Raw genomic sequence first — 15306 nt, 5'->3', positions numbered from 1 at the left:
GTCGGACACGACTGAAGTGACTTAGCAGCAGCAGCATATGTGCAGCACATACAGCTGTAAAAAACATACATTTCATGAGCATTTGTTAGTGTTTGTATCGTATAAGAAAGATGTAGTTTGCAAAGAAGTTCATAAACGAGAGAGAGGAAGCATTGTCTTCTCAAATCAAGAAATAATAAGGGTGCTCTTTCCTCGTTAGGGATTTTCTGGCTGGGTTGTGCAGCACTAGCCTTTTCTCAGCCACACACCACCAGACGTGCTGATCTTGCATGTGCGTGTGTGGACCGCAGTGCACACATTTCTGCACGCTCACAAAGGGTTAATGCCCACAAAGCTGTGGTGATGAATACATTGTAGAGAACAATTTTGCCTCAATGAAGAGTAGTATGTTAATATTAACGAGCAAATTATCTTTTGGGATTAAAAAAAAAAGTCTGCTTTCAGTGTTATTTAATTGATAATATAGCTAGTTAGAAAGATTTATATTTCAAATTGATTAAATAATTAATTGAATGATTGTAATTAAACCTTATTCTTCACAGCCCATCTTCTCTATTCTTTTTTTCTATATTGATATCATGATGCCAAGAAATAAACTTAACCTCAAAATAGGGAAGTAAAGATAGGGAAAGGGCTTAAATTCAGCTTTAATGTATAAACGGTAACAATGTGTTTAAACACATCTTTTTTGGTGTGATCTTGGTAGAAGATTGGGAAATAAGATCTTACCATTGGGAAATAAGATTAAACATTATTTGGTTAAAACTCTATTAATACATGTTTATTTAGAGAAGCTAGCATTGCTCTTAGGTAAAGGGAAATCTCTTTTTGATTACGGAAGTTACTCTGCCTTCCTGTATTTACTATTTTTTCTGACCTTCAAAAGGCAATTACCATTTCCAAAACACCTTAGCTAGATTTCTGTTGTGATACACCTAAATGCTTTAGAACAAAGCAGGCTGACATGGGCACAAACCCTGAAAGACTTGTTGCATTAAATATCCGAATGAGTAAAGTAGATGAAATGATTTGTTTTATTTGCAAAATGTATTTTCTAATTTCACTGACCCTCTCTGTCCAAGGTCATCATTTTTCTTCTCCTTTTCTCTTTGTGAGCCTTCTGGGCTGGACTGCCTAGGTGCCAGCACTTATTGCTCGAATATGCTGTAGAAGAGAAAGAGAGAGGTTGCGTTTATAAACTGCAGGGCAGAATGTTAGCTTGTGTAAAATGGTTTATAAATGAGTTTGTATACATTTTTAACTAATTTGAAGTCCACCAAATGTGTCTCTAATTGTTGAATAGTTTTCCAGTCAAGAGTTATCATGATAGGAGTTTTAATACAATTTCTTTAGCAATCCCAGACTTCCTTTTCTTTTTATGCCACGAAACTTCGAGAAACATAATGGCACTGAACTGCCATTGGTATTGAGTAATGTAGATTTTACTGTTCCTTGGGATCTTCAGTATGTTTGGAGAAATCATTTAATTCATATTGTTAAGCAGGAAGTTATTAAAGAAGACTCAGGATCAGGTAAAACCAATTCAATCTCCTTCAGTTGTTAGAAAATTCAATATGTTTTATTTAAGCGGAATCATGTATACTGTATATTAACCATTCCAAGCAATCTTTAGTCAGCCCAGAAAGGCCAGATGTATGGGAATTGTAAAAAATCAGGATATGCATAAAAACTGTTCAAGTGCATAAAGCAGCCCCATCTGGAAGACATCTACCAGAAATGAAGTTGTACAAAACCATTCCATTGATAATAAAGCTAATTTTTATGGGTCTGACAAGTATGTAATTATGTTCAGTGGTGCTTTTCAGATTTTATCACAGTCAATAAACCGCAGTGGTAATTTCATTCCCATTTGACATATTTACATGGAAACATTTGATTGGAGGAATTAGTAACCCTGAAAGCCTTGATAGATATGTTTTAATGATCTGTGACCTCCGCAGTCCCTCATCTGTTTATTGTTGCAACAGGCGAGAAGTCGTTCCTGTGTGACCTCTGTGGCTTTGCGGGCGGGACCCGGCACGCCCTCACCAAGCATCGCCGGCAGCACACAGGTCAGTGTGGCTGCCCCGCCCGTGGCCTGCGGGCCCAGCGTTCATTCCTGGCCCTCCGTGGCCTGTGTTCCCAATTTTTGTAAATCTGTGTACTTGAGGGTCTACTGAAAATTCTGTTTGAATAAGATTTTAATTCATCTGCCTTTATATATCTGTGAAGTAGGCCTACTGCACGTTTGGGGGATCAAGTGTCCTCTGTCAATTCAGGTTAAACAGGAGGGAAAAGAGTGTCTGAGGGTACCCTGGACGCTTCTCTGTGGTCAGGACCCTGCCTTGGGGGCTGTGTGAGGCCGGGGCATCCGCCTTCCTCTCTCGCTTGCCTCCTCTCAGTCAGTCTCTCCTGTCTGTGTTCCTGCTCACCCTACCTCTTAGGTGCTTCTCACCTGCTCACCTAGAGCCCTGCCTTCCCACCTGTGTCTCAGCCTCCCTAACTACCTGACCTTGTAGCCAGCAGTCCCTCTGCCAGTTGGAACAAGCACATGTGGTTGTAGGTCTGTCCTTTTTCAGATATTTTTGCGATTAAGAATGGAAAGCAGTGAAGAGGCAACTTAAATAGATAAGGACATTGAAGAGAATCATTTTTTTCCCCTCCATAATCATTTTCAGTGACTCAACAAAATAAAGTAAATGCTTTTGGTTAAGAACACATAATGATGAGGAGTTGTAAACATTTATTAAAGTTGATTACCTACTGGTATGCTGTAATACATCTTACAAGTAACTTCTGAATTATATGTGCCTGGGACAGTGCTGGGTTTTGGTGATGTCCCTCATAACTATTAGTCAAACCACTTTTTACTCTCACAAGTGTTCTAGTTTAGATGATAAATCATACAGTAATAGAATTAACTTAGCATTAGATTTTTACTGGGTACTGTGAGAATGGTGGAGTTTGGTAGTTATGCTCAAAATGGCATAAAATTAAGATACATGAAATACGTAGTTTATGGTTCATTTTGATTCTTGTTATGTTATATATAACAGTTAGCTATAGGCACTTTAATGCCCATTATGCTATCTATAAGATCAATGAAAATTAATGCTAGCCATTCCTTTTAAATAGTAAGTTTGTATGTTTCAAATTTCTATATGGGATAAGGAATATTATTGAGTTGAAAAATGTCCAATGTTAACATAATGGTGAACACTCAGCCTTTGTAAACAGAAAATTCTGTTTTAAGTTTACAGTCGCGAGGTATGATCACATTTTTTTGAACCCAGCGATTTAGAGATTCAGTTTAAGAGATGGCGAAGATCCCAATGGATAGCAATCACCCTTGGCTACTATTTGGGAGAAGTCGAGAATGTTTATGGTACAGTGTGTTCATGTGGGGTTTTCTGATTCTTAATGTTTTGAATTTTTTGATGCCTAAGTTGTTGCTGTGCCGATGGTCTCGCCCTGGCATGGCTCTGGGGGTCGTGGACCCCCTGTGCGCCCGTTACCAGCATGGCTGCACTGCCTCTTTCCCCGCAGGGGGGCTGGTGAGGCTGTGATCACAGGCATTTACAGGTGATCGATCATGAACCTGCATCGAGCAGGCACAACTTTATATTTTATGTCAGGTCCAGAGGCTCCTTATTACTTTGCTATTAACTTTATACCATATAGGACAATGTCTCGCAGACAGAGGCATCTGTCTTTTTGGCATTTATCTGCCTCTGTGGCACAAATCAAACATGATTCTTTAATACCAAAGTCAGTTCTTAAGACTCTTTGCTTCAGCCAGACAGCTTACTACAACTCAGTCTAGGCCCTCAGCTTTTACGCTGGATTTATAATATGTAAGCAACACACAACTTTTTTTTCTCTTTTCCAAGGCCAGATTTGTTTGGTTCATTTGAAATCTGTGGTTTTCTGATGTGGTCCTCCTTGACATGGTTTACCTTTTTAGCACAGAGTACCCACCCAAATTACAATCGGCTTGGAAAGGGGTAGGCATCAAAAGCGTTCCCAATGGCATAAATAACTCCCGCTGCAATACAGGCTGTCCAGGGGGCCGACACAAAACATCTTCCATTCCGAGATTTACTTTTATCACCTGTCAGAGGCCCTTGATTCAAGGGCACAGGAGCAGATCCTCACGTGTAGTTGAAGAGTCTTGGCCGGCTTAATAACCACCAGCCTGCCCAAAGGAATGCAGGGCGAACTTCCAGGGGAAGGGCCGGCCTGTCTGACAGACGGGTGGCACGAAGGGGCACCGCTGTCCGTCCGCAGCCGCTCTGGTGCCGCTGTGCTTTTACTCTCTGCCTCCGGAGCCTCAGATGCAGACTGTTCCTTGGTGGTTATCATGCCCAGGATTACTGCTTGTCCAGGAAAGGAGGAAAAGTGACAGTATCTAAACTACCGTGAACTCTTAGGGAACCAGGCAGAAAGGAAGTTACACCAGCAGGACATGTGCAAGGAGCCCTGTGGACTCACAGATAGCATCATTCAGGTAGTTAATATCTCACACATAGGTTTATTGATCCTTCTGGCTGTAGAAGGACAGAGAATGCAGAGGGATGGTTACGGGTGCACCTAATCAGTTTGACAAGTCCATCAGAAACTTTTCGTTAATCAGTGCACCTGTCTCATTTCATGCAATTCACATATATTACCAAATGGAAATGCTTGTTTAAAATTTGTACAATTTTCTTTAAATTTTACAATCTGGAAATTGAGTTTGATTTACTTATTTATTTAGCTGTATATTGACACTAACTTCTATATTTCTGAAGTATATTTTCTTGAAGAAATTACCTGAAATTTCCAGAAGAAATGATTATTTCTGGATAAGAAAAAGATGCTGATGGGCATATTCCAATAATAGTATTGAACATGTAATAGAATCAGTGAGTTACAGATTAACTGTTACTTATAGATTGAGCAAACTGTAGTCTGTGTAAATAGACACAGAGTTCTTCTCCTTTCAAGAGCCCAGACATGCTCTAGTTTTCCTTCCTTTAGTGTCTGAAGCTTGGTATTTTATGTAGTTTATTTTGAGATTACTATATTTTTTCTCTGTCAGCTTATAGATTATTCAAGGTTTCTAATACATAGTTTAATTTGTTTTGTTGTAAAGTTAAATGTAAAGAGACAGTTTATAGTTTATTGCAGTATAATGCCAGTTTCATACAAACTTCAAATTATTACAGTTAAGAAAAATATCTACTTCTGCTTCATTAACTATGCAGAAATTTGACTGTGTGGATCTCAACAAATTGTGGAAAATTCTTAAAAGAGATGGGACTACCAGACCACCTTACCTATCGCCTGAGAAATCTGTATCAGGTCAAGAAGCAACTGTTAGAACTAGACATGGAATAAGGGAGTGTTTCAAAGTTGCAATGGGAGTATGACAAGGCTGTACATTGTCACTCTGTTTATTTACCTTATATGCAAAATACATCATGAAAAATGCTGGGCTGGAAAAATCACAAGCTGAAATCAAGATTGCCAGGAAAAATATCCACAACCTCAGATATGCAGATGACATCACCCTAATGGTAAAAAGTGAAGAGAAACTGAAGAGCCTCTTGATAAGGATGAAAGAGGAGAGTGAAAAAGTTGGCCTAAAACTCAACTTCCAAAAAACTAAAATCATGGCATCTTGTCCCATCACTTCATGGCAAATAGATGAGGAAAAAGTGGAAACAGTGACAGATTTTATTTTCTTGTGCTCCAAAATCACTGCAGACAGTGACTGCAGCCTTGAAATTGAGATGTTTGCTCCTTAGAAAGAAAGCTATGACAGACCTAGAAGTGTAGTGTTAGTTGCTCAATTGTGTCTGACTCTTTGTGACCCCTTGGATTGTAGCCCACCAGGCTCTTCTGTCCATGGAATTCTCCAGGCAAGATTGCTGCTGTGGATTGCCATTTCCTTCTCCACAGGATCTTCCCAACTGAGGGATCAAACCTGGGTCTCCTGCACTGTGAGCAGATTCTTTACTGTCTGAGCCACCAGAGAAACCCAATAACGATGAAAGCACTGGTTATTGGCCACCCTGCCAAGTATCTGACCTATGTCTTAACTACTTTTATCCTCACTATTGTCTCTGTGTTTGGTGTCTTATCCTCCTGGTCTTGCTCAGGGGTTACCAGGTAGGGAGTGAAATATGAAAAAACCTGAATTGGGATTGAAGTCCTTTTGTCTCTTCTAACTACTGCCCTGGGCTGCAGTGACAGACAAAACACCGTCAGATGAAGAGTGTATGCGTTCACTAAATATTCCACAGCTATGAACAGGGACATACAAACAGGAGAATGTAGGCTGTGTTTCTAAACACTCTGGTTTTCAGCAGACGTACAGCTGTTGGCTGGCTGAATAGATGCAGAATAACTGTAAACCAAGCTCTTTCATCGCTTATTTTCTATATGCTGGTATACTTACAAAACTATTAATGAAAACATGAGAAATAAGTGAAGTATTGAACATATATAAAATTAATCCATCCTATGTGTAAAGTTTCTTAGGAAAAACGTCAATTGGTAAGAGCATTTGTGAATATTACAACTGTGATTTTGGGGAAGAGGTGGTGAGGTTCCTCTAGTTTGTATGTAATGTGAGCGTCACACATCTTTTAAGTTGCCTAGGGAAAAATAATAGGTGAAATTATATTTTATAAATAGATAATCCAACAAATATATGCAAATAATTATCACTTCAACATGAAGTCAGTATAATGTTCTTACCTATTTTATCTCCCCTGTGCCACTACCCCCCCCACCCCCCAGAAGTTTGAAATTTTATGTGTATTTTGCACTTCTAGCACATTTCAATCAGAGAAGGCGATGGCACCCCACTCCAGTACTCTTGCCTGGAAAATCCCATGGACGGAGGAGCTTGGTAGGCTGCAGTCCATGGGGTCGCGAAGAGTCGGACACGACTGAGCGACTTCACTTTTCACTTCATGCATTGGAGAAGGAAATGGCAACCCACTCCAATGTTCTTGCCTGGAGAATCCCAGGGACGGCGGAGCCTGGTGGGCTGCCGTCTATGGGGTCACACAGAGTCGGACACGACTGAAGTGACTTAGCAGCAGCAGCAGCACATTTCAAGACAGAGGCCAATATTTTGTCTAAAATTCATTATCTCTGTTTCAGTACAGTTCAGTTCAGTCGCTCAGTCGTGTCCGACTCTTTGTGACCCCATGAATTGCAGCACGCCAGGCCTCCCTGTCCATCACCAACTCCCGGAGTTCACTCAGACTCATGTCCATCGAGTCAGTGATGCCATCCAGCCATCTCATCCTCTGTCATCCCCTTCTCCTCCTGCCCCCAATCCCTCCCAGCATCAGAGTCTTTTCCAATGAGTCAACTCTTCACATGAGGTAGCCAAACTACTGGAGTTTCAGCTTTAGTGTCATTCCTTCCCAAGAAATCCCAGGGCTGATCTCCTTCAAAATGGACTGGCTGGATCTCCTTGCAGTCCAAGGGACTGTCAAGAGTCTTCTCCAACACCGCAGTTCAAAAGCATCAATTCTTCGGTGCTCAGCTTTCTTCGCAGTCCAACTCTCACATCCATACATGACTACTGGAAAAACCATAGCCTTGACTAGACGGACCTTTGTTGGCAAAGTAATGTCTCTGGCTTTTCAATATGCTATCTAGGTTTGTCATAACTTTTCTTCCAAGGAGTAAGCATCTTTTAATTTCATGGCTGCAGTCACCATCTGCAGTGTTTTTGGAGCCCAGAAAAATAAAGTCTGACACTGTTTCCACTGTTTTCCCATCTGTTTCCCATGAAGTGATGGGACCAGATGCCATGATCTTTGTTTTCTGAATGATGAGCTTTAAGCCAGCTTTTTCACTCTCCTCTTTCACTTTCATCAAGAGGCTTTTTAGTTCCTCTTCACTTTCTGCCATAAGGGTGGTGTCATCTGCATATCTGAGGTTATTGATATTTCTCCCGTCAATCTTGATTCCAGCTTGTGCTTCTTCCAGCCCAGCATTTCTCATGATGTACTCTGCATAGAAGTTAAATAAGCAGGGTGACAATATACAGCCTTGACTTACTCCTTTTCCTATTTGGAACCAGTCTGCTGTTCCATGTCCAGTTCTAACTGTTGCTTCCTAACCTGCATATAGGTTTCTCAAGAGGCAGGTCAGGTGGTCTGGTATTCCCATCTCTTTCAGAATCTCTGTTTGAGTTATGATAAAATTCATGTATCGAAAAGTAGATTCTCTTTCCCAAGCTGTTCAAGACTTAAAACATTTTTTAAACTAGTGAATTCAGTATCAGTTTTTAAGTTTAAATTTACACTAATGAAGATGAAATCACCCCATCTCAGGTACTCACCAGCCAGTATAGCTAGTGAAATTATAAAAACTGATCAGACCTGACTTCTTTGAGTTTGTGTGTGCAGAGAAAAAGGTATCAATCAGAGAGGCATGAGTCCTGAGCAGGCCTTTGAACCACCCCGGGGCTGAACTGTGTCTGCAGATGAAGCTGGTGTGTCTAAGGGCTTCTGTGGCCGCTCAGTGGTTAAGAATCCACCTGCCAATGCATGAGACCCAGGAGACAAGGGTTCGATCCCTGGGTTGATCCCCTGGAGGAGGAGGAAATGGAAACCCACTCCAGTATTCTTGTCTGGGAAATCCCATTGACAGAAGAACCTAGAGGGCTGCAGTCCATGAGGACGTGACTGAATGACTTAGCACACACACACTGGTGTGTCTGTACAGGGAAGGTGAAGTTTATGCTGTTAAATATTATGTCAAATGTTTCTTTGAGGCCTCTCTACCTTTTACTCAACTTAGTGAATTGTAATTTCTCTTTACTTCTAAAAGTTTTTAAATTGGTGTCAATTTGTAGCTTGGTTTTTGTTTTTTCTTCTTATTATTTCTTCTTCTTATTTAATTTCAAGATTTTAGTTAAGTTTTACACTGTGTATTCAAAGTATATTTTTGTTAGATATTTTTCTGTGGTTTTAAGCTCACTGAAAGTTTTGTAATGGTTCTAATCTAACATAGTGTGTTAAAGGATTCAAAATTCCAGTGTGAAACCAGGTATTTATATTTTTATATGGATGAGTGCTTTGTTTTGTGTTTCTGTTTAGATTAGGCAATTTAGATTATGGTTTGTGTAAGTTATGTTTGAATACATGATCAGTATCTTGCTTCTGTTCTAATAGAGAAATAAAAAGTAATGGTTCTCACTCTACATTTGAATAAATGTTCAAAAATCCTACATACGTGTGATCTTAAAATTTCATAGAAAAAATGTCTTTTTAATTGTTAATAACAGATTAAGCTCTTCATTTCCAATTTTTGTAATTGGAATGTACAACCCTTCTTGGTTTATTACAGGAGAAAAACCTTTCAAATGTGACGAGTGTAACTTTGCTTCCACGACCCAGTCTCACCTGACACGGCACAAGCGGGTACACACAGGAGAGAAGCCCTACAGATGCCCCTGGTGCGATTACAGGTAATGACTCGTTGTGAAGCAGGCGTAATCAAGTGGGTCATCATGGTGGGTGAAAATCCTATAAATTCACCATCAATTAATTTTTTTTTTTGGTGAGCATGAATTACAACGATTTAAACATGATTCGCATATTAGGTTGGGAGTTTATTCAGTTCAGTTCAGTTCAGTCGCTCACTCAGCTTTCTTCACAGTCCAACTCTCACATCCATACATGACCACAGGAAAAACCATAGCCTTGACTAGACGGACCTTTGTTGGAGTTTATTACACCACCTAATTTTGGTGACTCTTTAAAAGTGTGAAGTTCTCTTTACATTTTTTGTAATCTTACATTTTGGTTTTCTAATCCATTGGTGCACCTGACATTCAAGTGATTTTCTTTCTTTGCTCAAAGTAAGGAACCATCCAAGTAATCAATTATTCAACACCCATGGCATCTCAGCTACTCTAAGTGAGGCACTCATTTAGACAGTGAAGATAATGTAAGAGATGTTTTCTGCCTTTAAGGATATTGTAGAATAATGGGCGTCTTGTAATGTTTTGTAAATACTTGTAGAGTTTGGTGTCGCTTAAAAAGGCCAGGGGAGTGCATAGAGAAGGAGCAAGCTCAGTCCTGCTAGAGTAGAGAGTCTTTCAGGCATGGCTTAGAAGATGTAACTTTCAGACACACGAGTGTTCTACACGGATGCGGATTGTTCAGCACAGTGTGGCGTTCCCATTCTGAGAGCATGTTGGTGGTGTTGAGTGCTCCATCCACTCGCGGAGGCCCCAGTGGCTGTCCTCTGCCAGGTTGCAGAGTGACTTCACGGAGGCTGCAGGGCACAGGTGCACAGAGGTGGGAGTGGGGGGTGACCCTTTTACTCTCTGACAAGCTCCGTGTAGCCAGGGCGTGATAGTGCAATGGGCATGTGGGTTGAGACTGGATCACACTATGCAGGGAGCCCATGAGTGTGCTCTGAGCTCACTGTGGCCTGTGAGACACCACGGGGTGTGCACTCAGCCAAGGGCCCTTTTCTTAGGGCCTCCATCAGCCAGATGTGGGGCTGAAGGTCTCATGCACCCATTGTGCATGGAGATGTGGAAGCATTGAGGGCAGTTCTTAAGTGCAGCCTGCCCTGTGACGTATTAGAATCTCCACCTTAACCTGCAGACTTTGTAAAAACATAGATTTTTGTTATTCCTGCAGATGTAGCCTGTGCATTCAGTAAATACATTGCCACAATCCCTATTATTAGCCTCATTATTGCATTAAGTTTTTTTTTTGTTGTTCTTTTTGCATTAAGTTTTATGTCAAAGGTCATCTAATAGTACAGAGATATTACAGATATATTTCAATCACCAGTTATTCATTCCTTCACCGTTTTGTCAGTTCTGTTTTTTGCCTAACACTAAACTGGTAATATCTTTGAAATTTGGTAAAATGGTGATCCAATTAGAGATGGGCATAGAAATTCTAAGACTCTGATAATATGAATTCTTTAAAAAGCACACTGTATTAAATGCTATTTTATTTTATTAAAGAGGTTATGTTGTAGTTGCCTTTCCTGCAAAACATGGAAGCAATTACAAATTTATATAAAATTTCCCTTATTTATAACTCTTGTTCAGTCTCTAAGTTGTGTCCCACTCTTTGCATCCCTGTGCACTGTAGCACGCCAGGCTTTCCTGTCCTTCACTATCTCCCAGAGTTTGTCAAACTCATGTCCATTGAGTTGGTGATTATCACTTTTAGCTGTTAGGATTTTATTCTTTCAGTCTGTACTTTATGCCTAAATTTTGAATCTTTATTTTTTTTAGTTGTTTGTTTCATGATCAATTTTAATTTTCACACTTAAATTGTATAACCACCTTATTTCATTTATCCTGTATAACCGTGGTTTCAAACTATAATTTTTAAGTTGCAGAACTGTTACTTTAGACACAATCTTACACAGACCCCATATATAAAATAGATAAAAACGGTATCTACCCGTTACAGATTTCAGAGCTGCACTCTGTAGTAGTCACTTACTATAGCACTGACAAATATCGTAGAAGACTCTTGATAAGCAGAAAGTTTTCCAGTGGGAGAAGTTATTGCTTACAGTTGCTGTTGCATTAACCTCCGTGTCCTGTTTATGACTTTGGAGAGAGCACTCAGCAGGGCTGGGTAGTCAGGAACTTGGGCTCCACGAGGCTCAGGGCTCACTGAGGTCGTTAAGCCTCTTACTGAGTTGTGAAAGACACGTGGTTTGAGTACCAGTTTACAGAAGCACTGCTGATGTATGGTAGGAACAGACTGAGGTCACTTATCCAGAGCCCTTGTTTTCACTCTTATCTCAGGTTGGGACTTCAGTTGGCTGTAGGCTTTACTCAATCTGACCATTTCAAGGTACTGTTCAGTGAGGTAATGCAAGAGTTTCAGTGCCCTGAAGGTTGTTAGTGTGTTCAAATTTATTTATAATACTTGCCATGATGGATTTTTTTTTTTTTTAACAGTGTTTCAAGTTAAAAAAAGCCAATCATTAGGTAATGGCTGAAATACCTTAAACTTTCAAAAGACCTGGTCTTAAAACTGCTCTTTCCTTCATCTTTCCTTCAATATAATTTCAATACTTGCATGGCCTCAAGTTAGATTGATAACAATAATAACTTTATTAAATTTTTAGACAGTTATGCAATTTTATGATTTTTGCTCCAAAAGTACTTTAACCTAAATCTTTGTGCATAGTATGTGATTTTTTTGGAGGAAATTTGTAGAAGTATGATTTCGGGCTGTTAGTACCCAGATGGGGGTGTGAATTTTGTTTTGCTGATTGGTACTGTGTTTTGGTTGCGTCTCTGTATGCAGAAACATATTTCTAAGTATGTTAGGCTTTCTTGGTGTGAAGTCATGTTATACTTTTGCCAAGGCTGAGGCTGTACTACTTGTCCCCCTACTTGAGTTACCTCCTTGAAACAGCATCACTTCCACTGAGCAGTGCGTTTGAGCCGACTGGATCCCATTCTTTCCATACCTCTTTGAGCCCGGCGAGAAGAGGAGCTGGTGTATTCTAAGACTGTTGTTACTGTCCTGTGAATTAATACTCAGGGCATTTATATCTAGTGATCACTCTCAAATTTCCTTCGAAATGCTGTAAGTGCTTGATAAAATGGTGATTTTGTCTTCATTTAAACCTTTTAAATTGAATGTTATTGAAAGTAAATAATTTCAACAGTTTCTGTTCATATCACAGTTTTATCTTCTGTGTATACATGGTGAGATTTACTTTCACTAAATAGACAAAGACCAGTTAACTTGACCAGGAGTAAAAGAAAAAACTTCCAAATATGTGAATACTCTTAAAGTTTGGGACTGTGAATGAAATCTAGGCTTTTCAGCAGATCTTTTTGTTTTCTTACTGATGAAAATAAGATTTCTAAATGAGCATATGGTTAACTTCATGAAGACTGTTTTAACTACACAGCATAGGAAGAACAAACTGCTTACCAGGTCTACCTCACAACAACAAAGAAAGTATCTTCTTTCACAAGGTAAATAAATTGGAGTATGTGTGATTTCTATAGAATAAAAATATATATAAGATGATCACATATTTCCTGAGAAGATATGGTCATATTTGTCTTATCACTGACCTTTCATAATATTTTGTTGCTTGAAATATTTAAATACTTTTTTATGTTTTTATTTTTTTCTGCTTAGTATAAATAGATAAAAGTTATTCCTATAGAGTATTTCTATCATTGTCATTATTAGTGCTTATTTGCAGGTAAGTTGCCATCATTAGAAATGAAAGTATTATTTAAATTTCATTAGAAAATATATTTTTTTATTTTATAAATTGAACATTAGTGGAGAAATACTAGTAGTTATAATTATTCATGAAAAATTTGAATATAGATTTGTTTACAAAAGAATTTTATAATTGGTCTTTTGAACCTGGGGCTATTTTTCAAGTTTGCATTATTAATTTAGGCAATGACATCTCATTCTGTTTAGATATAAACATGTACCCTTTTCTTAAGCTTTTACTGTCTGAAATATCCAAAATTCTAATCCATTACAGATCAGTATATTCCATCATTGCTTCAAAACTTTTGAACCATTAATTAGTATTCATTAAAATTTTGAAGGGTAAATTTAGACTCATAGCATTGTTCTACCATATTATTTATACAGGAAATTCTTTAGATTTTTTTATACATTAACTTGGAAACAACCTAACATTTTTCTATATTTTTGTTTTTTGTTATATATTAACTGTCACTTCTATATTAATGAGAGAAATAGAAAAATTCTAATATGTTGTACTAAGTACCCTTTCTAATAATGTAAATCCTTATTTCCCCATGGAGTTTATTAATATTGAGCTACACTCTGTTTCACTGATGATGCTGGCTTCACATGAGATTAGATGACTTGCACTGTGTTGGCCATAATTGGGCTTTTATTTTACATGAAACTCACCTTCTCATTGGCTTCCATTTTTTAAGATTTATAGAGAAAATACAGTAAATACATATTAACCATAAATGCATAAACCACTGATAAGTCATAAAATGTAACACAAAATATTATCTGCGGTACTAAAAATATGAAGGATAATCTTATATTATACTTTGAATGTCATTTAGTAAATTAAAGAAAACCAAGTTGAGGCCAGACTCCACCAGTTTGATCATTTACTTACTACGTCTCTGTTATTGATCTTGGAACACGTTCATTGTTTCCTAAGACAGATTTTTTCTCAACTGTATGCCTTAATACTTGCAGTGTTACACACTGTAAAAAGCTTTTTACTGTTCTACTTTTGTATTTTATTCATTATTTTTATTATTATTTGAAATTATAATTTCAGTTAGAAATATGACATATCATAGAGCTGAGGAATAAAATTTATAATTCCTGCCCCATATTAACAATTTACCCCTCTTTCTTTGCTAAACTTGGACATACACTTTGATTCGTTTCCTTACTTGATGGCTTACTTACCCTTGGCTGATGTACTTCCATAGCATCATTAATACATTAGGTTTTGATCTCAAGAAAAGTTTTCATTTCTTTTGGATGAGAGCAGGCTAAGAATGTTTGATGTAACCTTTGACCCAAGTAGTGGAGTCTCAACAAGAAATGTGCTTTCTGTGATATCCCCTAACATCTCTTTTATTACTCTTCTAAATACTTTGTTTAATGTTTCTTATGATAAAATTTGCTGTTTTTACACATGTGACTGGACTGGGTAGAATTTAGTGTCTGTCACAACCATTTGAAATATGTATGTGTGTTCTAGAAAATTTTTGTCAAAAAAAAACCTTTTAACATTTCACGTGTATTATGTTTCACTAAGTATGAAGGCGCTAAGGCCTCATGCATGATGGATCATTGTTGTGTTCTGCCCTTTGTAGCATCCTGGCTGGAAGACTTACTCTGCAGGGATCACCACCTCCCTGTGGGGACTCCCCAAGGGTTCCAGTTCTCCTTTGGCTTCCTGTGCAGGTTCATAGGCAGCAGCAGGAGAAGCAGTAGATGGGTCAAACTTGGGTTTGCCCCGAATAATAATACCAAGGAGAAAAAATAGGTTTTTATCTTTGTAGCAGAACAGCATTTATACCAAGAGAGAAGGGGAATTATACGTACCAAAATGAACAGCACTTGTTTCTTTTCCTGAAGAATCAGAGGTAGCATTTGTTTCTTTTGGGTGACATTGAAGTTCTTAAAGAATAATGATATTACATAAAAATAATTGAATGAAAATATCTGGTATTCATAATAATTTATAGTTGAAGCAATTTGACCGATGTCAAAAGCCTAGTTATATCAGAACAAAATTCAAATTGAAAACTAT

General features: G+C 38.4%; 1 protein-coding gene across 2 annotated transcripts in view; it reads left to right on the top strand.

The window, feature by feature from the left end:
• The window catches only part of ZNF407 (zinc finger protein 407), a 385365-nt gene that overhangs the window by 226881 nt on the left and 143178 nt on the right, over positions 1–15306 (top strand). For both annotated transcript variants that reach the window (XM_005223947.5, XM_015460033.3), the window contains exons 6-7: positions 1989–2072; positions 9361–9481. In XM_005223947.5, the coding sequence (XP_005224004.1) occupies positions 1989–2072; positions 9361–9481 (205 nt within the window). The remainder of the gene's footprint in view (positions 1–1988; positions 2073–9360; positions 9482–15306) is intronic.

The sequence above is a fragment of the Bos taurus genome, chromosome 24, assembly GCF_002263795.3.
Source record: "Bos taurus isolate L1 Dominette 01449 registration number 42190680 breed Hereford chromosome 24, ARS-UCD2.0, whole genome shotgun sequence".
NCBI lineage: Eukaryota > Metazoa > Chordata > Mammalia > Artiodactyla > Bovidae > Bos > Bos taurus.
The sequence above is the reverse complement of the archived record's forward strand: the minus strand, read 5'-3'. Positions and strand labels throughout refer to the sequence as shown.